Here is a 25,244-nt window from a genome sequence, read left to right on the forward strand (position 1 = left end):
TTCTTTAAATGGTTTAACGTAATGCCAGAACAAACCATCTTAATATATAAATACTTTGTTTTGTTTAAAAGTTTATTTAAATAAGTTCAATCGAAAACTCCAAAAAAATATTCACCATGGCATTATGGTTATTATTTTACCCTGTTTTTTGTTATTATGTTACCCGTTAAATTTCCTTCCCTCTCTCTTTCTCTCACTCTTCCTTCTTTAGTTTGCACAACACAGTGCTGTTTGTTCTGCGGATCAGCGTTAACACAGAGGTGAAGTAAATATGTTACAGAAAACAAACACACCTTTCAATACTAAGAAATCACTTAAATTTAATTGTAAAGTAATAATTCAGATACATGACATAATATTTATATCACAATACGTTCTAATGTATATGTATGTAAAGAAAATTCATTTATTTGTTCCCAACTCATCCCCATTCATAAAAGTGCTGTAACCTAATATTCTTATTCTAGATGACCTTTAATTACCACTAACAAAACAATTGAGTAATCATCTTTCATATAAGCAAAGATTCCCACGATTTGCTCCCTTTTTATCATTGTATATTGAAAATCTTTTATTATTGGTCAGACAAAAGACAGGTCACCTCAGACATTTTATAGACGTAATGATCATTTTATTATAAAACTCATCTTTAAGTCATGTAGTTTAAATTGCCCTGAATGAAATAAACACGAAAAGTAATCATCGGTGTCCACACCTCTTACTTTCAGCACTTCAGTAAAGTTCTTATGAATCAGCCCAATTGTTAAAGAATCAATAATCCTATAAATCCCAGTACCTAGGCGTCAGGAGCTCAGCTGCTTTACATGAAATCATGTGACTCTACACAGCCAGCATGTGGAATTAACAAGTCGTTTAGTGGTCCGAATAACATTGTTATTATTGTAACCGAATAATATTTATTTTTCTGTTTTTCTAAGATAAAGCAGGTCCAGATATTATTTTGTGATCAAGGCCATCGAGCTATAGCAGCTGAAGATATTATGCAGTGACATTGATCCCTGCATGTGGGACAACACTTGTCGAGTCCTGAGAGGTTACTGATGACTTAATGCCCCATTAAGCTTCCACAGCTATCGAAACAAATGCTTTGCCATGTAATGATTCAAGAATGCGTTTTGAATGTTCTTAAGTGAAAATGACATGATCCTGAGGCGTTTTCTTAGTTCATGAAAAGTTGACATTTTGGAAGAACAGATGACACCGGATCTTTAGAAGGGATCAAAAATACAACACTTTTAAAAAGAAAGTCCCAACACCAAACTAGTGTTTCTCAACTTTAATTGATCACAGTAAAAGTAGAAAAAAAAAAAAAAATCATTTACAATGACCATAGCAAGTGTTCACTTACCAAGCAGCATAAACATATTTACAAAGAATAAAACATCAGACTAAAATCTATTTCCAGATAAAATAAAGACAGCCAAAAACAAAATGGCATCATTCCCCTAAAAACAACAAACACTGTTTCTCTTCATAAAACATCGCAGAATCTCCTGTCGATATCTTCGCTCTGATCTGTCGCTCGCCGCCGTCAACCAGACTATTGCAATAAAACCACTTGACTCAGTGCAGCTGAGCTAACGTTAGACAAGAGGGTAACTGGCTGCTGTCGCAATGCCACAGTGGTTCTTTCTGTCTTTAGCCATCATGATGAAGCCTTTGTCTCCCCACTTTTCACTCCAGCTGCAAGAAGACAAACAAAAGATCAGGAAATCAGTTTCAGAAATTAAATTGGTAAAACAAAAAAAGAGTTTAAAAATGTTTCAAGAATTTTTTATTTAAAATAATCCTATTAAAATTGTAAATTGATGCTGACTGGACCTAAAATAAATACTTTGTCGTCCCAAACTAAAAGATATAAGAAAAAACCTTAAAAGATATATATTAGGTTGTGTTCTCAAGCCAAGTTCAATGCTAAAATTATGTTGGTAATAGTTTGCAATTTTGGCTTTTGTTAATTAGATTTATAGGCGCAATATTGCAAGTACTTACTCCTAGAAATACTTTCTTTGCCGGTAGTAGTTAATCTAACAAATACAAGCAGACTGTGATATTCTGCACTGTGGGGACAAATGGTTTCCACTGACCTGTTCTTCACGATCCAGTATTTCTTTCCGTCCACATCTTCTCCCTCGTAGCCATAACCCACCACCAGCACACCGTGGTCCAGCTCCTCGGAGCTGCACGCCTTCTCATAGTAGATTCCTAAAAAAACAATTATTCAGTTACTTAGAAACTTTCTTAAAAACAGGGCAGAAGATACCAGCAAAAACTTAAAGTGTCTTTGACTGACCTGATTGGTAAAACTGGAAGGACTCGTGACCGGCGTCAATGGCGACTGAAACGGGTCCCACGGAGGCGACGGCCTTCATCAGAGCGTGCTCCTTACCGGAGGGCACGTCGACGAACCCGGTGTCGTTGGCAGAGTTGTAGGAGGGGTCATAGTGACACGGCAGGTTGTCCTGGAAGAAGAAGGCAAGCGGGACGTTATAGCGGCAACACAGAACTCCTGAATCCAAATGCTGTTCCCCAATTCAAACACTAAATGAAGTTAATGGATTTAACTATTAATCTGCAACAATCTAGATAATTGGTTAAAAGTTATATTTTCAAGCAATTCAATACATTTGATAAGTCAAACAGATAAAAAGATAAGTTTGTTAATAACCAAACAATTAGCAACAAATAAATAGTCAGATTTATTGCTTTGTTTTAATGAATTTAAGACTTTAACTTATATTTAGGGCTTTTCAAAAACAGCTTTCTAAATGGTAATTAAAATAAAATAAACTCCATGTTATGGGAAAAGTAACCTTTGAGCTACCCAAAAATTGTGAACCTCGAGTTAAGATTTAAAAACACCAACGTTAACTGTATTCAACACACTTTTCCCTCCCATGACACACGTACCGTCCCAACGTAAGGATAAGATAGCTCAGAGTCCAGGCCGTTGTTGTCCTTGACGTACTGGAAGGCCTGGTCCATCAGACCACCGTTGCAGCCCTCGTTGCCCTCGGGTCTGGAGCAGTCCACCAGGTTCTGCTCGCTCAGCGACAGCAGCTTGCCCGTCTTCCTGAATTGCTGACCCTCCAGAGCTCCGGTGGTGCTGAAGGCCCAGCAAGAGCCACACTGACCCTGAGACAGAGAGAGGACTGAGTAAAGACTAGATAACAAAGACATAAAGTCTGTTTCCTTTAGTCCAGGATCATTCAATCAAAATATTACTATGGTGCATCCAGACTTTAATGCCACCTGTAAGTTATTCAGTTTTAAAAACAAAACAAAAAACATGTTTCGTGTTCTTGTGTCTCTTTCTGATGTCGGACATTTTGTTTCAGTAGCTTTTTATGATTGTAAATTAAATACTTGTGTTTTGGCCTCTTGGTGAGGGGAAACAATGATTTGAACATCTAGACAAAGACAAAGTCCTATTTGTATTCTTAAAATCTCTTATTGTTGCTTTATGTACAAATCTTTTTATTTTAGTCCTTTAACAATGTCATCCATGTGGCATTATGCATCTTGTGATTGCACTTTATCTCTCTGCCTTTGAAAGCACTTCTATAAATACAATTATATGGGAAGTTGCTCCCCAGCACTTTGCCCTAATGTATACAATAGTGTTGTGCTCCACCTAGTTCACCGTGAGCTGGTCAGACTGGTTTCATCTTACAGGGTGTTGATGCATTTGCAAAGTAGTGGGTAGGGACATACTGTACCCTCAGAGAGGAGGAGTGTGTGTGAAGCTAGATAACAAAAATAACCTGCAAGTGGCCATCTTATCTCTCTGTTCAAGCAAACGCCAGTGAGCAGAGTGCCCTTGTTGTTTCGAATGAGCAAATCTGTAACGATGCAACTGTTCAAAGTTACACATTATGTAATTGTGTCTTTACTGCATCAACATCTGACTGTACGAGTCTTTTACTTTTAATTAATGTCCATTTTTGTGAAAGACTGACATTTCAGAGAAGATTGTTCTTTTTTTAATGCATTTTAAATGCTAGTTATATACAAGTAGTCATCATGACCAGAATTGCTCTAATGTATCCGTAGCACCCTGCTGTTCCTGATGAACAAGGTACAAAGGGTCCACCACTAGCCACAGCTAACAGGTTGTTTTTTCCAAAAAGTAAAAGATCCAATAAGTCTTCTCAGTTGTTGTCAACACTCCCTACACTGTTACAGCAAAACATGTATACACATTTATACTTTCTGCCAAACACATTTAAGCACACCTTGATAAGTCACCAAGTATTGTTGTCTGGGAGCCGCGAGGCTACACGAGACATAAAGACGTTATTACCTGGTCCTTAACGGGAGTGACGTAGCCCTTATCCCTCCAGTCCACAGAACGTGGGGCCTCCAGGAAGTTGGGCTCCATGAACAGGGACCCCGTGACCTTTCTCTCCGCTTTGCGCTTGTAGCCGTTCATGATCTGCCTGAACTCCTCGTGAGTCTAGAAAGACAAGAGAGTAAGTGACGCGGACAATGTGAATAAGATTTACAAGAAGACGTGAAGAGTAAAGGCAGCTGTGGTACAATTCAGTGCTGAAGTATTTTAACTAATTATTGTCACAGTTAACTCAACTTAGTGTTTTTATCCTGTGATTCCCCCAGTTTTATGCGCAACAGTGTTATTTAACATTTCCCCCCCCCCCCCCCCCCCCCATTTTGTTTGTCTTCGTATGACCATGTCCCACAGATTCACTATGTTTTTCGAGGCTTTGTGTATACTTGGACGAGTTTAAAATGTGTACAATGTTTTATGCCAAACTAAAAATCCATTCACTGCATCATCCGTTTTCTAGCTTTAATTTAAGGGCACATGTTTATAGGAACATCTTGTAATCAAATCAGGTTATGCATGCATGTATATTTTGGTTTTTGTCTAGAAACTGGTCTCACCATGTCCCCAAAGTGGTTCATGCTCAGGCGGTACGAGTGTGTGCCCATGGAGTGCTCCAGGTTGTGCAGCTCGATCTTATTCAGGTTCTTCTCCCACACCATTCTCCTCCAGCCCTCCTCTTTCTACAAATCATCAGAATTATTAGTTGTGGTAATTGGCAGACTGGAACAGCTTAATGTGAAAACAAACAATACCTCACCTCATGATATTTCCTACTGTGCCAGCTCTTCCACAGGTTCCAATGTTCATCCAGCTTTGGGTCCATGCTGGGGGCTGACAGGGCTGCTCCAAGGTACATGGCCAACAGGGCGAGAGGCAGCATTGTTGCTTTCTACAGGGAAAAACAAACAATTTCCAAAGAAGAAGGTTAATCATTGAAAGCCTGCAGGAGGCCAGACTTCCAGGTAAACAGACTCCATTACAAAATACATCACAGATTAGGACAATGTTATGGCATGCATCGAAATTCACTTATTGGTCATGCATTTTGTTCACGCCCATGGTTTCATACAGAAATGGGATCCTCATTAAAGCTGCAGTACACATTCCCGACAGTATGATTCCCGAACGGCTCGGCCAAACACGTCGATACTGAGACCAAATAAGACAAATATACCGGGATGATCCGGACACTTATATACTATTGACATTAACTAGAATAACTGGTTGTTTGGGGGCTGTGTCCCTGCAAACCAGGGAGCAGAAACTTCGTCAGATCACAACACTAAACCCAGACTGTTTTTGTTTTGTCCAGTCACGGGATCTGCTGCGGTGGCAGAGAGCCAATGAACCAGCCTGGAAATCGAAAATACAACCAGGAAAATGAAACAAACAAAAATGTAACCGGTAGCTTTCAGATAACAGTTTCCACCGAATCCACTGTCGGTGGCGGTTTAATTAAACCGTAGGAAAGAAACTAGCAATGGCTGCTTTGAGCAATAAGGGAGGTAGAAGATGAAGACAAAGGCAGCCGAATGAAACAAGACGACAAATGCTGGAGGCTATACAATAAAATGTAAGTGGTTTTTTTACTCATAAAATAAATAAATTTGCTATATTGTCTAAAGTCGACATTTTTTAAACCTGACACTGGGGTGTTGTTTATTATGGGATTAAACGACGAAAAATTCCCAAAGACACGCGAATATTTATCAATATTGTTGCCTTATACGCAAGTATAGACATCAAATGTTAAACATGTCAACACCAATAAGCAAAGTAGACTAATAAATGTAACACTTACTGTATGTATGTATGTTCTTCCCAGTTGAAGACGACGAAGGAAATAATCTTCGGCTGAGGTACACAAAGTTTATAAAGGCCAGACTGGCAGCTGAATACCGGCCCACCAGCTCTCTGATTGGTCGGCTCCTTGTTTATCACCGTAGACGCCCCGCCCCCAATGTGCGACCTCATCTTTGAAAGCACGTGATTCTCTCCTGGAAAAAAGGACAGTATGTCTTCCTGCAGGATCATTGCAGTTAAAAGCCTTTTTTATTAACGCATAATTGTTTGTTTGAACTTGATTCATGTTAAGGACCCTCTTATACACGTTCATTGTCACTTATTAAGAGATAGGTCAAATGAAGAACTTTTCTTTTAAAGTAATTAAATCTTTCGGATAAGCCTGAAAGAAAACATCTAAAATACTTCTAAATCCATCATGAGACTGTCCCTGGGTATTATTTGTAAAAGGTGTAACTTGTTGTTGATACTGGAAATGGGTAGATAACAATATTGTAGGGAGTGAAACTTACTGGGAAGATTTGCACAGGGCCGGTCCCTTTTTTGGGAGCCCTGGGCAGGATTTCAGCCCCCTCACGACCAAGCCACAAAAGGATTGCACAAATAAGATACCGTGTAATTCTTAAAGCACCCGCAAGAATCCCCCCCCCCCCCACACTATGCTGCCAAGCAAAACGTGTTTCGGTGATCCTGTGCTATTTGCACATCTATATGCATACAAGTGGTGCAGAATTGGCCACTTTCTATGTAAATGAAACTCTTTGCAAAAACAGTCTAAAACACAAAGATCAGTGCTAAAAGCCATTGAAAATATATGCGTCTTCAGAGAGTCGGTGGTAACTGAAACGCATTTATAAGTGCTGTCTGCTCAAACTCATTTACTTTGGGATGCAGTGACCAGAAGCAATGATGGTTGGTTCATGAAAAATAAATGAATAAGCTTCCCTATATGTCATTTTGAAAAAAAGGGTTATTATAAAAACAAATAATTTCCTCCCTCACCCTCCATAAAAAAAGGGGCAAATTGCACTGTAAAACTTTCTGGGCGTGTTTGCTCTGTAATATCTTTTGTAAATCGGATATTGAGACGGGGCAGAGGGGGGTTGCAAATTATGCGCAATTCATGGAGCTATCAACGGCCACAATCCATTCTTTGTGAATTCCCCCCTAGGTGTGGTCACATGCATTTAAGTAATCGGGACAGTTTCATCTTTCAGGACTAGGTGACCAACTACATTTCTCCTAAAGACACTAAACTTCTTGGCCGATTTAAGCAGATTTAAAGTGCATGTGAACGTGTTGGCCGATCTCTCTTGCAACCTGGTTTCTCATGTGCATGTAAACACACTTATTAACTAACACTAACAACTTGAGGACTGCAGTGGACTGAAATGTTACACAACACACAAGCATGATACTATAGTGTCAACAATCAGGCCTATTGGGAACACATCTACAAGGGGAGGTCAACCTGAAATGTATTGTATCTTTTGCCTACATAATGCAACTGTATCCTCAGACGAAGCTGTGAAATTAAAGTAAGTTTAAAATTCAATAAAATGTAAACAAGATGTATAATAGAGATGGTCAATGTTTTTATTATTAAAGCAGTGGGATTGAACATGCAGGACTTCCAGGAACTTGCTGACACAAAGTCTGAGTTGATCAGTCGATGCTCATGTGGTTGATAAGATTGTGAAACCGAACACAATCTATTCTTTATGCATTCAGAACCAAAACCTTTGTTTTTAGATAATGCTTATTTGTGATGTAATCTGTCATTAGTGATAGAAAGGAACCTAGTGCATTTACTCAATTACTGCTTGAATACAGTTTCAAGTTTATTTTCACTTGAATATTTCAATTTTATTCTACTTTATGCTTCTACAGACGTGACAACCATTGGTGGAGGGCAACTATTTACACAAGTACTGCACACTTGTTAAGTATTTTACTAATAATTTATACTTCTACTCCAAATATTGTCCTTTTTTACTCCACTACATTTATCTGACAACCATAGTTCATTTGCAGATTCAAAACAGACTATAACATTGTTTTTATAGTCTGCTGAATTGTTTTAAATGTAACAATATACATTAGTAACTAAATTTGCATCAGTGAAAATAATCTAATAAAACCAAATATATTCTGCATAATGAGTATTTTGCACTTTTACATCTTGCTACTTGTATTCAATAAGCAAAGAAGGTGAAGAGGTGACTGTATTTGATGTATCTGACCAGACTTGTACAGGAAGTGCTTAGTAAAGTAAGTCATGTGTCGCTCTGCTTGAGCAACATGATCCAGTCACACATCAGCTGTTGAGGACGCAGTGTGCTCTCTGATTTCTGCAAATGCAGCGGAATTATGTTTATTTTTTTTAGCTTACTATAAAGTATGATGCCAAGGAAATATTGGAACATCATGCATCCCGGGGTGACAACATAACAATGTGATGCATTACATAGACATATGTGGATGAATCATGTCACATTATGACATTGCTTAGCATTTAATATATTTATATAGTTAAGAGGCTTGAATGATTTTTAATCAATCATTAATTTACATCTCAAAATACCTTTTAACTCCCTGTTTTAGAAGCTATAGTTTATATTCTACGTTTAAAAGCTTACCTGTGGCTAGCTATTATCTCCAGACTTTATGCTAAGCTAAGCGAAGCTAACTGACTGCTAGCTCCAACTTCATATTTATCTTACAAACAATTGCGAGTGTTATCTTCTCCTATAACTAAAATAAAAATGAGTCCCACCTTTACCAGCTGCAGTAAACTAGATTTTTTAAATGATCCAACTGAAAACAAAACAGCGTTGCCAACTCTTTTCCTATGAAAGAAGCTAACAGCACTAGCGAGAAAGTTGCCAAGTTGGCCACACTGACAGCCGTCTCTTCAGGCCTTTGAACAATAAGCATATCATAATGAACCTAAACAACAAACATGGCTGTTATTAGTGCTCACAGCTATCAAGCTAGCAGCTTGTGGAAGACTCTGCTCACGCACAACGAGTGCTTGGAAAGAGCGTGCTCTGATAGACAGGCAGGTATGTAGACAGACAGGTCTTATAACAGTCTGTCCGACAGGGAACTAAAGTGTATCGAGGCAGTTGACCTGCAACTCCTCTATTCTGTGAAGTGTGAGTTTTTGACAATGGAGTCTGGTGGCTTTGAAGAGAGAGCGTAGATAACAACATCTGTTCCCCGTCGAAAAGAGCTGTCTGACGGCAAGGGCCTGAAAATAATCTAAATATAGAATACACTTAATATGATATTGACTTATTTAGGTGAACCTTTCTTTTGAGGCTGAAATACATTTAGCTGCTGCCCCCGTCCACAGCAATACATTACATGTCATTTAGCAGACGCTCTTATCCAGAGCGACTTACAGTGAACTAATTCTAATACAGTAAACTAGCTCCGGTCTGTGTCTCCAAACTGGGTGCGTGTCGGCCATCTACTGCAGGTAATACACCGACTGGGGCGAAGTACCTCATACAACCCCGCTTTAAAACATCCCTTTAATTAGAATTTTCCTTATTATATAATATAATTATATTATTATACAAAATTGTGTAAAGACAAGCAAAACCTCTGATCCAAAAAAAAAGACTCACTTATCTAAATGCCTTTGTTAACATGTTTGTGTAGTCAAATGATTTCGTGTTGCCTGTAATCTGTAACTTGATGAATTCCCTTTATCTTCACTGCTGGTGAACTCTGAGAACTGATAATTTGATCATACATTCCTCAGATTAGGATGCTAGTTAAACTAACTGAAGGTTATCAGCTGCTGTCTGGCTGTCAGGTACCAGACCTGGACTGATACACACGTCTACACAGTGGGGTCACCATCACTCCTACATGTTTTGTTTTTTCAAATAAGCTTCAGTAGAGCAGTTAGCTAACATTATTGATCCACGTTAGGCAACACGCTAAAGGTCTAACAGAGAGTATTCTTCACAGTACTAAGAAAGTGTACGTTAGCCTTGCTATGTTTTCCACTTAACTCCCTTGTACTGACAACAATGAAACTCAACCCGTTTTTCTATAGACTAAGAATTATCGTCATCACCTCATGGTCATATTATTTTAGTTTATATTTCTTTATCGCTATATATCTGCACTATTTTATGTCTTAGATTAAAAAAATGTTTACTTACGTGATTTTCTTTTTATACTTTATCTCCATATTTCTTATTAGTTCCATAATCTACGGTATGTCTTCAGTATTTGCTGTATGTGTGGACTGCTGGTTGTTTTTGTAAGCAGAACTGATTCCACATTTTAAAAATGAATTTCCTTATTGAAAATAAATGCATCATCTTGAAAATGTGATTTAAAACAAGAGTTGTGTTTTTGGAGAAATGTACAGTGATTTAGGAAAAACAAAGAAGTGAGCTGAAGTTGTCTTTTATTTTTATATATTCATTTGGGTATTTATGAATTTATTGCAGTTGAAAAAGCATTTAAGATTTTATTCTGGCTAGAAACCGCATATATTATATAAAAGCAAGATATATTTAAAACAGATCACTTTGAAGATGATTGAAGATTGATTGGAGTTTTGAAGAAATATTTAAATCGTGCTTAAAAAAAAAACCCACCAAATCTAAGTTTAAAATCCTGTTCAAACAACACATTCAGATACACGTGATTTTAAATGTCACGCCTCCTGCTCCATTAATCACTCTTTACAAATATTTTTGAATGGCAGTCGACATCGTCAGCAGTCGGGGCAAGTTGAGACAAACCCAGTCATGTGAGTGTGTGGGTGGAGGGTCGACTTCTCTGCAGCTCCACAATGAACTCAGAGACGTGTGAATAACACAGCCTGGAATCTGGTGGAGTAAACACCCAGAGACAGCCGTCTGTCATCGATTCTCCAAAGAGATTTAAATTCATTAGTTGTGAGGACGTCATTCAAACTAACTGGAGGGGAAATATTTTGAATATTGTCTGAGCTTGATTAAGTTTGTTAAATAAGAAAGGACACCGAAACAATCTTTTCTTAAAACCCAGGATGTTGTTACTCGTCCCTCACTCTCATCCAATCCCTGTCTGCCTTAAATAAAGAGAATAAAAGGAGTAGGAAGTGATTTTTCTATTGATCTTTGCTCCCAACACATGTTTGGAAATATGTTTTAATTCTGTTTGTAATGGAAGAACACCTCCCTCTTAATGTTTAGTGCTGTACAGCAGTGGTTCCAACATTTATAGGCTTTTAACTTTCAGACTTTTGTCTCCAGCTGCTTATATCTACCGGTTGTAACCAGTTCAGAGATTATTTCCCCCTTTTTATTTTTTATTTGATTAACATCTTGATTATTCAGTTGTTTGGAATCAATAAAGAAAATATAAGAGGAAAGCCTTTTAATCATCTCAGGACTTGTTTAATTGTTGAGATATCTTGTGTCTTCAATTAGGACAGAGTCGATGACATTAGGTAAAGAATTTATTATAAAATGTATTACACTATAAAGTGTCAGAAGTACTAAGAACATGGCATTCCAAGACATGCTAAAAGAACGTAACATAAATAGCAACAAAAAAACAATGTGTGCAATGTGGCGATCCGACCGCAGTGTCCGAGGGGAAAATATTAAGTACGTCTTTCCTCATCAAACAAAAACATACTGAAAAATGCTTTTAAATCCACTCGTTTGGGTCAGAACCATCCGGAAAAAAGACACCAAGCGGAGACAAAGTTGATAATAATAGTGATTCCCAGCTTTTACAAAAACATAATATTAATTTCCCTTTCTGAAACATCACTTCTCAGCTTGAATACTGTACAAGGCAATAATAAGAGGAATGAACGAGTGTGTTTTAGGCACACAGCATTGGCAAACTTCAGCAAGTTAAAGAAAAATAAAATAAGAAAAAATATGCATCTGACCAGTTTGGGACATTTAATTCCGTCACATTTTTGTACACGTGGAGTTTCATCTTTGATTTGTTTTTATATTCTTAGGAGAGATGTGTCGTACATTCAGTTTGCCTTTTGAAATTGGAACATATTTGGGGCAAACAAGTGAACAGGAAAGTGAGGAAACAGGCCTGGAGTATTTACATCACAGCTGGAAGTTTCGCTGTGTCGTTGGCAAGTTCAGGCTGAGACAGAAATATTGAGAGAAGTACAGTATCTGAAATAGTATTTAAAGTTGTATCTCTGCAGACAGACTGTAACACTGGGGAAGTAAAGCGGACAGGAAATACTGCACTCTGGCACTTAGCTCAGCTGTTTACTAGCAAATTGTGAAAGTGTCCTGAAAAAGCGCCACAAAGTGTAACTTTTTTAGGAATGAAAGACTTTTTTTCCAAACATCAACACATGAAAAAAAAGAGCATTCCTCTGATCTCTCACACGTTATAAAATTACACAAAAAGCAGCAGTCTTTGCCCCTCTTTTCAGCTAACAATACTAACTTCATGTCATCTTTTCCTTTGCTTTTGCTGACCGAGCCGGGCTGCAGCTTTGTGATATAAAAAGACAAAAAGTGAAAGAAGATGTGAAGCCACGCACGGTCGACCAACAGCGACAGCGATACCGAGAGAAGCTCAAATTTAGCTCGACAGAGTGTACGAATCTGACACTGTGGATGGTAACTTGATTGTTGACGTCACTAGTGCAGAAAACCTGACGTTGAAGCATTAAAAGCTGCAGTGTCAGGTGTGTTTACTGGCCACAATAAATGTACTTTTCGCTTAGTAGAAAATGTTAAACATGAACTTTTTTTTTTTTTTTGCATTTTGTTGCCACTTTTTATTCAAAGTAAAGGAAGCTGCGCAGCATCAGCTCCACCCTGTCTGCCATGATGATTTTAAACTCTTTACAGCCAATAACATGTTGCTGGAAGGCTCAACACCTTTCATTAAGACACTGCACTTTGGGGAAAAATCTCTTCGTTCTGTTAAAAGATGGCTAAAGGTCCCTTTGTGTGTAACAATGTGTCGTAACAATAGTTAGTAACAATGTATTTTACGGCTCCCAGAGTTGGAAAGAAAGGAACTGATGTGTAACTGTAAACTCTTCGTAAAGTTCCTGGAAAGGACAATCTTGTAATTTGGTAATGATTATAGGAAAAATGCTGAGTCAAGGTGTTTACTACAATAAACAATACTACGTACTTAATCTGAAGCAGGTTTTGAATCAAAAATTAAGTATACCAAAAAGAAGTTAGTATGCAGACTAAGACACTTGATGTTCGAGTGTGCTGTTGCAATGCACTAAGTATATTGATTTCTTGTGTACTTGCTGCAAAACATAGTATACTGTAGCAGATTAGTGTTATAGCAAAACTATCGGCCGAGTAATCCATTAGTCAATCAACTGAAAATGAACCAGTAACAATTTTGATAACCGAAAAGTAATCTTTAAATTAAAAATGCAAAAAAGTAACGAGTTCTAGCTACGAAAATGTGATTTGCTGGTTTTATTAGTCTGGTAGTAATATTTGGGTTTTGGATGTCAATCAAAACATAATGTACCTGCAGGTGTAACCTAGAGATGCTTTTAGTCCGAGCACAGCCCATTCAATATTACATAGTTCTTTCCAGGAACCCGTAAAATGAAGTGTCACCAAAAATGAACCCACAGCCTAAATTAAACATGAATGACGTAGTTTCCCTGCGGAGCGTCACAGCGACTCCACACTGACACTAATAAGACGTTTCATCTCCTGCAGCGACTTCCAAACGCTGAAGAGAAAACAGCAGATCTCTGGTTTCACATTTCTGTTTGTTTTTTTGCCAGTAAAAAGTTAATTGTAACATGAGCCTAGCTTTCTTTTTCCTTTCTTCATTAACCTGTTTCCTGTCTGAAATGTAACATGGCGTTTTCCATTTTAAGACTATAGACTTGATTGAAATTTTCCTATTAGTGTCAACAAGGCACAGTTTTTCAAATGTTTGGAAATACGTTTTTGTTTTATAATAACAAGACTATTTGTGCTCTTTAGGGAGGTAGAAGGCCACAAAGGCACTCTGAAAAATGCTGTTATCTTATTAAACACTAAGCTGAACGGCCCAAATGTCACATCAGTAAAACAGAAGCAAGGAGGGAGATAATATTATATGCAACTGTGATGGATGGAGTGAGAAAAGATGGCAAGTCCTCAGTTTTTTAAGTTGGATATGAAAAAGGTCCAAACATGAGGCTGCCCTCTTTTTAATCATTGCTTTACCTAGAGCTTTAAAAATGTAGCTTTTCTGTATTTTAGCTGTACGATGAGTCTTCAGTGTGCAGTAGAGTAGGAGGGATATTAAAAAGCAGCACAACAAGATTCAGAAACAGAATATAAAGCACAGGGTTCCTCTTTGGAGCTCAGGACAATCAGCTCTTTCACAACATTCGTATCGGAAGGAAAGTTCAGCTGTACAGGTGTGGAGAGCACAAACACAACATCTGGTTCACAACTGAACGATTGCACTTCATGTTCATTCACACACACGAGTCCTGTTTCAGGGGAAACCTCGGACGACACGACTTGTGGGCGAGGAGAGAGAGCCGACCAAGTTCAGTTCAGCGGGAGATGACGGAGCTGATGGAGTTGTACGATGTGCCTCCGTTGCAAGTGGGGGGGTAGCCGTTGGCCGCCCCTGCCACCGCTTCCATGTTGACCCTGAAAACAGGAGAAGCTTTGAGCAGGAAGTCGGCGGCGTCTCGCCGGCCGAGCTCCCTCAGTTTGGCCATCAGCACGCCCACTGTGCTGTCTGCTCGCCCGCTCCATTCCTGCAGCAGCGCCGCCGTCGGGCTGGGCTGCAGCACAGCCTGCTGGGAGACTGGGTCCGAGTCCAGCTCAGGGGCGCCATTTGGAGTCCCATTGCTGTGTTTGGCCACCAAGTCTGTGAGGCCGAGGTTCATGGCCAGCAGGCACCAGTCTTTCCCCAGAGCGTCCGGAGGGTCCAGCATGCGGCAGAGCTTCCTGCGAGCCAAAAGGGGGACGTCTGATATGTGGATGTCCTTTCCCAGAGTCCCCTGCTGGTAAACTTCTGCGCAGCCGAAAGACAGAATGCTGCTGAAGCTCTCTCGGTAGCCGCCCATGGTGTTAGTGAGCGAGGTCTCCCGCTGGACCTGGGCCCGGAAGAAATCTTTGGGTTGGTAGATCATGATGGGGGTATGATGCTCCCGCAGCTGCTGGGGACTCAGGTAGTATTTGGCTGTGAGCAGTCCGGGCAGCGTGGAGGCCAGCAGGTTCTCCGTTATACTACAGGCTGTGTCCAACAGGGTGTAGCACTTGGCCCGCTCCGATTCGTGTCCGCGCACCTGAATCTCCACCCCCTGGCCGTGGTTGACGAGCAGGATCATGGCCTCCACTCCTCCCTGGCTCACCTTGGCTCCGTTGGTCCACAGGTGAATATCGCCATAGAAATCCTCCCCGCCCTCCTCCTCAGGCTTCCGCTGGTGGCTCCAGCGACACAGGTTCACCTGCAGTTTGTGAAACAGGCCACAGGGGAACGGGGTGAGGTGCTCCGCGGGGACAAGACGTACCCCGCCATAGAGCAGCGACTCCTCCTCTTCTTCTTCGGTCCAGGAGCGGTGGAGGCCGTTCGTCTTGATGAGGGCGGGAACATCCACCATAGAGGGGTTGGTGGCGTCGCGGGCACAGACGTCCATGGCATCCAGGATCTGCAGCAGCTCGTCCACGTCGCTCTCAGGAGCCAGAGCCTGCACCTCCTCCAGCCTGTAGCGCCCCCTGTAGTGGTGGATGGCCTTGGGGGTCTCCACGGAGAGCAGCTTGCCGAGGACGTTGCTGCAGAGCCAACGAGGCTCCAGCAGAACAACATCCTGCACCGTCTCACTCTGCATGATGTTGATCTGTGGGAGAAGGGAGGAGGAAAGATGTTGAGAGAGGAAGAGGAAAATTGACAGGAAAATATAAGTCTGAGAAGGTGTGGAGAAACAAAGTGAAAACAAATAATCAAAGGGAAACAGGCGTGCATGAAAAAATAAGAACAATTTGAAAAATAAGTTTAACACAGACAAAGGAAGTAGGAGCCTCAAATAAAGGGATGCAAAGTTCCTACAACGATTGTAAAATAGGACACCCAGTTTATGTACACAAGGAAACATTTCTTAGCCTCCACATGTCACTTGTCTGCCTGAGCTAAGTGATTCTGGTAAACAACATGTTCCTCCTGCAGAGTAATTGTTTACAGATGAAATCAAAGTTTGGGGTTTTATTTATTCATGAACAAACAGCACACCCTGGTGGTAGTCTGGTGAACTGACTACCAGCTGCTGGAGACGAGATTTAATGTGAAAGAACCTTTGATTTAATCTCACAACTACCATCAAACTTTATAGCATTATAAACAACACTAATACTATCTTAAGATAAAACATTTCCTTAAGCGTGCTCTATGCAGCAAATATCAAGGTTTAGTTTTGCAACAGAACAAATGTGTTTTGTGAACTCACAAACGGGACATTGATTGTTTTTACCCTCCCATAACTATCACTTTGTTTCCCTGCAGCTACATACAGACCGGTTTGAAGCAGTTGAAACAAACACGCACCTCCCCCATGCTGTGCAGCTGCAGGGCCAGTATGCGTAGGTGATCCTGGCTGACCAGCGGGTTGATGTTCTCCTGGACGTCGCTGACAAACTGTTGCCATGACGTCAGCTGGTTGGGTCCACTCAGCTTCCTCCAGGTCGGCAGGATGGTCAGCAAACGCTCCGACAGCAGCGTCATGGGACTACACCTCTGCAGAGATGAAGGAGGGGGCAGTAAATACGTGGAGTCTCTCCATGTTACCATTTCTTAAGATATTGACTGACAAATGAAGGAGAAAAATATTCCAGAAAAAGTCTCATATTTTATGACGTCATCACCCTCAAAAGAAAATTCCTCAAACAAAATCCTCAATTTGAATAAAGTGATTCATCAGATCAATCGAGTTAATCTTTTTTATTATCAACTTTCTTTAAAGAATCAAACTGTTCAGTGCAAGTGTGTGTGTGTGTGTTTTCTCACAGAGATGATGTTGGCACGAAGCTCCTGCAGGTGACACCTCAGCAGCTTCATCTCTTTGGAGTTTGAGGCTCCGGCGTCCGTCACAAACAACTGGTCACTGATGTTCAGGTCGACCCCAAATCTGAAAACAAAAAACAAACCACCATTTTAAAAACTGAAATCTCTTTACAGGAGTTAGGGTGCTTTAAGTCATTACTGAACCATCTGCCTTTGACAGATCTAGATAATAAAACATTTTTAATAAAAGAAATACTAAATAATCTCCATGTCCCTCTTGTGTGCCGTGTTTTAAGTCCCAACCTGTTCTTGACTTCCTTGAGCAGCGCTTTCTCCTTGTCGTAGATGAACTCTCCAGATAAAGTTCTGGGGACGTCAGCAAGGTCGGCGTGCGTCGCCACGAGGACGACCATGAGAGGCTGCTGGACCCGACCTCCGAAAGCTGGAGAGAGACAGGGAAACACTCAGTTTTACATTTAACATCAAATATTCACCGACTGTATTCACAAACACACAACAAAACTGTGATCCTACACACACTAACTTCAGTACATTTACTCATGTACTGTACTTAAGTTTGGAGTATTTGAATGTACTGCTACTTTATACTTCTACTGCTTTACATTTATATGATAACTTATCGATAGCTAATCCAAATAATATGAAACAAATCAATGACGTTATATTATAGGTTAACATTAGGGAAAACTTTATTTATCACCATCTTAAGCATCTTTACCAGCTGCAACATTAAAGAGCATCAATAATTATAATCCAGTAATATAATAAACATTATTCTGTATAATGAGTACCTTTAAGTATATTTTGATGTTAATACTTTTGTTCTTTTACTTCAGTGAAATTTTGAATGGGTGACGTTTACTGGCCCCCCCCAAGAAACACTGACAGTACTTCTTCCACCACTTATAATAATAATTGATAAGTTTCAATGACATCATTTAAATTGTTTGGTGATCTTCACTAATGATCTTGTCAAGTCTTTGTAATTGTCAGTGAAATTGTAGCACACAGATTGTTGTCAAGTGAAAACCTGAAAACTATTTAAAAGGTCACCACGATTTGAAAACCGTGAATCTCCTTCACAGGAGTACTGAGATATGTGAAGGACTGTCTCTTGCATTTTCAAAAGGCAGTGATGTATTACTGAGATCACTCTCCGATCCGGTTAGCACTAATATAATCAAGCCAATAATAATAGTCTCAAATATTGTGTGTATTGTAGAGTGTAATATGTCGATCGATTTCAGGATGAATATATATTTCTATTTATTTATTTGATCCACTAATGCAGCCATGGCAAAGATCGGTGTCCTCACCGATGTTGTCCTGCGGCAGGTTGAGGGCTTTCAGCAGGTTCAGCCAGTAGGTGATGTGTCCCAGCTGGGTCTCGTACGACTCCTCCAGGCTGAACAGGACCAGGTGGATCGCCGTGGTGTCGTTGGCTGCGAAGTAGTCGTAAGAGCAGTAATAGACCGGGTTCCCCGAAAACTCCCACACGCTGAACTCCCCCACACCTACAGAGAGGGAAATGAGTGTCCTCTTTAGCATCTCTTCCTCGCGGAGTAAGAGCTCATTCATCACAGTTAAGGTGATTTTATTTTGAAAATGTCAATCTAACTCTGAATGTTTACACACCAGTGGAGAAAGTAATTCAGTACATTTACTCAAGTACTGCACTTAAGTACAATTTTGAGGTACTTCTACTTTCTTTGAGTATTTATTTCTGATCACACTTTATACAGCTGCTTTTCTTTTTTTTTACATTTTGACTATCGGTTGGACGAAACAAACATTGTGAAGTTTTCACTTTTGGGTAACTGTGAAAGCATTTCGAACCATTTACAGAATTCTTCCAAACCAAATCGATTAATGTAGAAAGAAATCAGCAGATGAATCCATAATGAAAATCATCATTAGTAGTCTGGTACAAAACCATAATAAAAAACAAAATAGCTCCACCTCAACCAATCACACCAGTAAAATCCTGCTTTTACATTAATGCATGAGTAATAATAATTTATTGAGATAATATGTATTCGTACAACAGTCACAAGGGACAATTTTCTGCATGGAGTACTTTTATAATACTTTTACTTTTTATAGTGGAGTATTTTCATAAGTACTTTTACTGTAAAGGATCTGAATATTTCCTCCACTGCTGCTTCTCACCGTGGATGTTGCCGTGCTGGATGTCGATGGCCTTTGTGGCCTGTTCGTCAGCGGTGGACAGAGCGTTGTGGACGGGGGAGAAGACCTCCAGGACACCTTTGGTCAGGCTGGGCTCAAACATCATGCTGCGACTCCGCACACTCACATTCTCACAGCCCGGGTACAGGTTGGAAATACTCACCGACACTAAACACAGAGGAAGAGGAGATGGGAACTGTTAATCATCGTCTGAGGCAGGGGATCAGATGCATCACACATTTCAACCTATGTTTTTTTTAAATCCAATTTAACAAAAGAGTGAATAATTATAATTATTTTGAGATATCTTTTTTTCTTAAATCGTTTTTTGCATCTGTTGTTTCAGTGGATCGATTTTGTGTCTCATTGTCTAAATGCTTTTTTTAGGGGCATTGAATACGATCAAAAATAAATAAGTCATATGTAAAATCTGTTAAAACAATAGCTACTAAACAACAAACACAAGCCAGAAGCAGGTTCCATCTTTCAGGAGAAACGCAACACCAGAGCACTACTGTGCAGCACGAAACGGGAACAGCTTCTAACTACAGCGTCAATCTTTAACTGATCAAATATAACGTAAGAGCAAATGCTTTACAATTCTCAATTGAACTTGTGTGTGCGTCAATGAACATCTGAATGTTGTGTTGTGATTATTATTATCTGAATAAAGAAATAACTGAGCTCAAGTCTAGAATAAAAAGTGATCTGCATCCCGTCTTGTTTTTCACCCAATAACTGCATACTTGCAAACACATGGGGGTGCTGTTTTATCACAAATAAATCCACTACGCAGAAATAACATTTGGATATCCTTCACACTCCGTAGGACCACACCTACAGAGTGTTTTCTATGCTCTTGAACTACAGTCAAAAACGTTCACTTTTGCTGCATAATAAGACTTTTCTGTAACCTGACACTATACAAAATGTACAAACGCAATAAAATGACAGTTGCAAGGCATCAATTGACAAAATGCCAGCTGAAGTCAAGGCCACTCACTTTTGAAAAATGGACATTGGTGACATATTGCTTTTCTGCTTTTAGGTCAGGCAGCTTTTTTATTAGCAACAGCTGCTGTTTGGACCTCAGGGATGCAAAGGTGCTCATAAGTCTGTGTCGACACCTTCTCCCTTTATGACAGGACCGAGTGTCTTACCAGAACAGGTGATTTATAAGAACCTCAAGCTGCATTCACAGCCTCTCTATAAAGTTGTTCTGCGCCGTTTTACAGATTACTCAAGAAAACAAAGTACCTCTCAAATAACTGAAGCATGAACAACCTGAAAGACCAGCAATCAATACAGAGTGGAGAAAACTTTCAGGTGTCAAGTTGAGTTTTGTGGCCAACGACAGCATCATAAAGTTACAAATAGTGACACTGGAAGAAAGTAAATATGCATTTAACGTGCCACACATCAACAGGCTTACAACAGAACAAAGTGAGTGTCTAAAATAAATCTTAAAACTAGACAAATGGACGTCGTGACGGACACTTGTTCCCTCTCAGCTCTGCTTCTTTGTGTTTCATTGTGGACTCTCGTCACGTACCGCTGCAGATATTACACAGAGTCAGTAAAAGGCCGTTACTGAATTCAGCAAGAATTGAAAGAATCAGGAAAAAAAACAAGCTCTTTCAACCCCTCTGCAGCTCTGACAGAGGCTGCAGATTTCCAGATAGTACAGAGGATGGGATTGGTAACACTACACGGCTCACGTAACTGACCATTATCTGAGCGAGCATCACGTCTGTCTGGGAGGTAATGGCTCTGAGCGCCGCAAAATAGAGCGGTTAAAGGAAGCACAATGGCATGTATGTGTGTGTGAGGGAGGGCGGAGAGAGTGCAAATACAGAGGGATTGAAACAAAGTGTGTGTGAGTGTGTGTTTTGTACACTACACTGAAAGAGAGTCTTACCACAGACCTGCAGGATGTAGACCGCTACAAAATAAAGCTTTTTCTGAAGACCAGGAGCAGTGAAGAAGGATCAACCGTTTCTACTTTAAGATTCCAGTCAGGGTTACGGGAGTAATGGGGTTAATGCGGGGTTAGCTGCCACAGTCAACAGTGGTGAGAAGCAGTGTTTGATTGTGTGGACGGTTTGAAGTGTGGAATACATTTTCAAAATTGGTCTTGTTTTTAGAAAAGTTACAACCCGGTGTTTTCTATGTCTTACTTTAGGCCCATTCACCTCAGCGTCCCTGTACTTTGCAATTAACAGTAAAAAAATCTTTATTTTCTTATCCTGCAAATGCTGTGAAGTGTAACCACGGAAAATATAAATGTTCTGATTGACTGCATGAAATATTTCATCAGTGGGCGTTGGGCTATGGTTATGTTAGCGCTGTACTCACCAACCTGCCCCATCTGTAATCTTTTATAATTGTAGCACTAGTTTGTGAGTTAAATGTAAAAATCACTGAGAACCGAGGTTTAAACTTATTCATAATAACAGACCAAATTATGGTAAAATGGAATTATCGGGTTTTTTTATTCTTCAAAATCGCTCGTCTCAAAAAAGGAGAAAATGCTGCTCTGCACTGAATAGAGTGATTTAATTATTCTTGCCTGTTTTGGCAGAATAAATCATTCTGGTCCCTGGCAGGTGAAAACTTAATCTAGTGAGGGATTATCTCAGCCTCACCGCAGCCGTCTGTCACCTACCAGCAGGTTTGGAGTTGATGGGGGAGTTGGGGTGGCGGGTTGTGTTGGTCATACGTGACCTCTTCCTCCTGAAGAAGCTGCGCAGGATGCCACATTTCAGAGACTCCAGCAGGGTGCTCTTCCCGGCTCCGGAGTGTCCGAACAGCTTCAGTTTGATCCTGGGCTGGACGGTCTGCGTGGGCCGCAGCTGCTGGATGTAGCTCAGCTTGTGGTTGTCCTGAGCCCAAAGAACACTGACAGGTCAGGTCACATTGAGATGCACGTTTATCTACTCTATGACATGGACTCCCACATGTTTTCATTTCAAGGAGCCCCAAAGATCAGACAACAGACTTCAATTCATCACATTTTGTTCAGTCTTGTGAGACTTTTTGCAGACAGCTTTTCCTCCGTGCAGAGGAAAATACAATGCAGATGGCCGTTTGCATCATGTAGGAAACAGACAAACTATCAAAAAGATAAAAGATATTTTTTCAAATGTAACAGGCTGTAGGAGCATCAGAAAATAAAATCATTTGAATTTCTTTGGTGAAAAGTGATACCTAAGTAGTGAAACGCCTTAATGTAAAGGGTAATGCATGCTCCTTCCTAGATATATACTAGTGAAGCTTACATGTGTTGGGAACGGAGGAACAACAACACGAGCACGGCACGTGGCTGAGAATGTGTCTGATATTGTTGTCCACAGAACTCACCTTAACCCTTCACAGGACATAACAAATACAATAATAACAACACACATAAAAGGTGTGGTGGTGATGGTCTAGTGGTACGGCTTCCAAATATAACACCAGAAGGTTGTGAGTTCAATACCAGGCTGCCACCATGGTGCACCTGAGCAAGGCATTTAACCCTGAGTTGCTGCAGGGACACTGTCCCTGTAGTTAGCTCACTGTAAGTCTCTCTGGATAAGCGCGTCTGTTAAAGGACCTGTGATGTAAAGGGAACTGTCTGTTATTTGTTTTGCTTGTCACATAGCTGAAACCATAACGTTGAATCATCATCACGGTGAAATATCTTTTTTTTTTTTTTTTCAAACCTCTCCTTTTTTGGGTCGATCCTCTTAATATCATTTGGATCAACCCACTAATCTCAGTTCATCTGTGTGAAAAAATAAAGCACGCTGTAGACGCTGATATATATAAACAACGAGAGCCAGTTTCTGTAATTCTGCCCAATTCAACAGATAACATTTGTTAACATTAATAGATGAGTCATACAGCAGAAGAGGCTTCAAATACTGTGAGTGCTTGCGTGGGATATGAAAAGCACTCCCTACTTCCACCTAGGTTGTGTTAAAACATTCATTAAATAAAGTTTCTCATTTCAATTCAATTTCAAGTGTGATCAATCCAACTCATCTACGTTTTTCTGTTGTTGCCAAAGTTAGTTTTTCCTCTCTGGGTTCTCGGGAAGTCAAAAACGGGCTTCAATGTGCCAAGGAGTCTTAAATTAGCCCAACATATGCAGAGGATGACTCTTTTCACAGTTGCTGCTGACATGTTTTCACGCTCTGCACCGAATCTCAGCAGGTTTTCTGGAAAAATGGATCAGAGGAGAAGTTGGTAACATTTAGCTTTAGGTAAAAAATTAATACAAATAAGCCGTTTGTTCTGGTGTTTAAGTCCGACTGGGAACACTGGACTGAACTGGTGCAAACGGAGAAGCTTAAAGGTTCAGTTGGTAACTTTTATAAAAATACAATCTTTTTTCTTTATTGGACACCCACTTAACACAAATCCAGTTATATCCCATATGATTATTATAATCTATTCTACCTGTATTTGTTGAGAAAAGTGCCGCCACAAATGTCTAAAAATGGTGGAATGCTAGAATCTATCACCTTCCTGTTGCAGATGTCTCTCTCCACACCTCTGCGCTGAAATAAACCAAGTGTGAAGAGAGTTTGTGAAACGCTGCTTTGCATTGTACAGTTTCTTTCCCCTTCATTACATTTAAAAGAGAAAAACCTTTATTGATCGGTTTAGGAGTGTCTTACTTTACCTTTTTAAGCTTTCCCAGCAAAGAAACGATGAGTTCATGTTGATCAGTATGAGCCAAATCCTCTACCGTCTTTCCATCCTGAGAGAGAATAAAGAGAAAAAGGGATAAATAATGCATGCATGAGAAATCTTGAGCGAAAAACAGATAATCCCTCACATGTTTGTTTGTTGTACTCAAGTGTTTCTAATCTCAGTTTTTTAGTCTTGTCATTTTAGGAAACAAGGAAACACTTATATACAGCATGTGAGCACAACACACTGTCAATAACAATAGAAACATCTTAATGTTTGTACAGTATGGTGTTTGTTCAAACACCTCATGTATTGAGGTCAAATTTAAGGTTTCACAATATTATGCTTCAACCAAGGTGTGTGAACTGACGCAGCGAAAAAGGGCTCCCACGAAAGCCACTGTGTAATTTGAACACTGCTTTTAATAGCATCACACCAATTCTTTCTGATGCCCATTATTACACTTGTAAAAAAGTACTCCAGCGATTTAGCATTACACTTCTATAACATCGTTGGACTGTGGTTAAAAAGAAAGAAATTGATGAAACATCTTTATTCCACAAAGTTCTTCTTGTCAACACCTGGCGCCTACATTCCCCACAATGCAACTCAAACGCCGACATTTCAGTCGATGATTCAGGTGTGTTATGCTAATAGCAGCTATTTATTTTCATTTTCAAACGTATAGTCTTCAGACCCAACCGACGCCGACTCCAATGACGTCTCAGACTTCACCGTTTGCTCTGGAGCAACAAAAGGCTTTACAACGATAAGCAGACTTTGCTGTGAAAAAATGGTGGAGTTCATCTTTAAGCACTGCGTTTGTGTAATTCCTGCAATCATTTGTCACACACAGTATGTGCACTCTCTTTCATCCCCCCTGTCCAGCTCCACAACTGCCCAAATGTGTTACTCTATCTCCATTTCCCCTTTAACACCCTGACAGAAACATCACAGTCTCGACAAGTTTCACGTCTCTTTCAGTCACACAGCCATCCGTCACTGTCCAGCTGCTGCTGCTCAGGGAGAAACTGCATCGACAGCCTGAAACGCCCACAGAGCGCTTCCTACTTCTGTGTTATATAGAGATACAGATTACTGATTGTTTTATCTAGAAAAAACAATAAAGAATATTCTATCTTTATTCTCTGCTTAGCCTCTCTCCTCTCTGATAATATTGTAATCACAC

The 25,244-nt window shown here is 40.0% G+C and overlaps 2 protein-coding genes and 1 long non-coding RNA gene across 5 annotated transcripts in view; 1 reads left to right on the forward strand and 2 right to left on the reverse strand.

The window, feature by feature from the left end:
• Nucleotides 1-1,287: 1,287 nt before the first annotated feature.
• ctsla (cathepsin La) lies at nucleotides 1,288-6,305 on the reverse strand. Its single transcript, XM_029439395.1, has 8 exons — nucleotides 6,171-6,305; nucleotides 5,127-5,258; nucleotides 4,927-5,049; nucleotides 4,325-4,477; nucleotides 2,932-3,156; nucleotides 2,315-2,483; nucleotides 2,109-2,226; nucleotides 1,288-1,704 (listed from the first exon to the last, which is right to left on the reverse strand). The coding sequence occupies exons 2-8, from the start codon at nucleotides 5,247-5,249 to the stop codon at nucleotides 1,605-1,607; spliced, it is 1,011 nt and encodes a 336-aa protein (XP_029295255.1). The 5' UTR covers nucleotides 5,250-5,258; nucleotides 6,171-6,305; the 3' UTR covers nucleotides 1,288-1,604.
• Nucleotides 5,504-17,022, forward strand: LOC115013263 (uncharacterized). The gene is made up of 3 exons (XR_003832782.1): nucleotides 5,504-5,942; nucleotides 6,195-6,381; nucleotides 16,670-17,022. It is a non-coding gene; the product is annotated as an uncharacterized LOC115013263 (long non-coding RNA).
• dapk1 (death-associated protein kinase 1) overlaps nucleotides 11,628-25,244 on the reverse strand; it is a 72,651-nt gene continuing 59,034 nt past the window's right edge. For all 3 annotated transcript variants that reach the window (XM_029439394.1, XM_029439392.1, XM_029439393.1), the window contains exons 19-26: nucleotides 24,045-24,122; nucleotides 22,041-22,257; nucleotides 19,358-19,543; nucleotides 18,505-18,702; nucleotides 17,471-17,609; nucleotides 17,171-17,291; nucleotides 16,712-16,900; nucleotides 11,628-16,010 (exon numbers count right to left, since the gene is read on the reverse strand). In XM_029439394.1, coding sequence (XP_029295254.1) covers nucleotides 14,715-16,010; nucleotides 16,712-16,900; nucleotides 17,171-17,291; nucleotides 17,471-17,609; nucleotides 18,505-18,702; nucleotides 19,358-19,543; nucleotides 22,041-22,257; nucleotides 24,045-24,122 — 2,424 coding nt within the window. In that variant the 3' untranslated portion in view covers nucleotides 11,628-14,714. The remainder of the gene's footprint in view (nucleotides 16,011-16,711; nucleotides 16,901-17,170; nucleotides 17,292-17,470; nucleotides 17,610-18,504; nucleotides 18,703-19,357; nucleotides 19,544-22,040; nucleotides 22,258-24,044; nucleotides 24,123-25,244) is intronic.

The sequence above is a fragment of the Cottoperca gobio genome, chromosome 9, assembly GCF_900634415.1.
Source record: "Cottoperca gobio chromosome 9, fCotGob3.1, whole genome shotgun sequence".
Taxonomy (NCBI): Eukaryota; Metazoa; Chordata; class Actinopteri; order Perciformes; family Bovichtidae; genus Cottoperca; species Cottoperca gobio.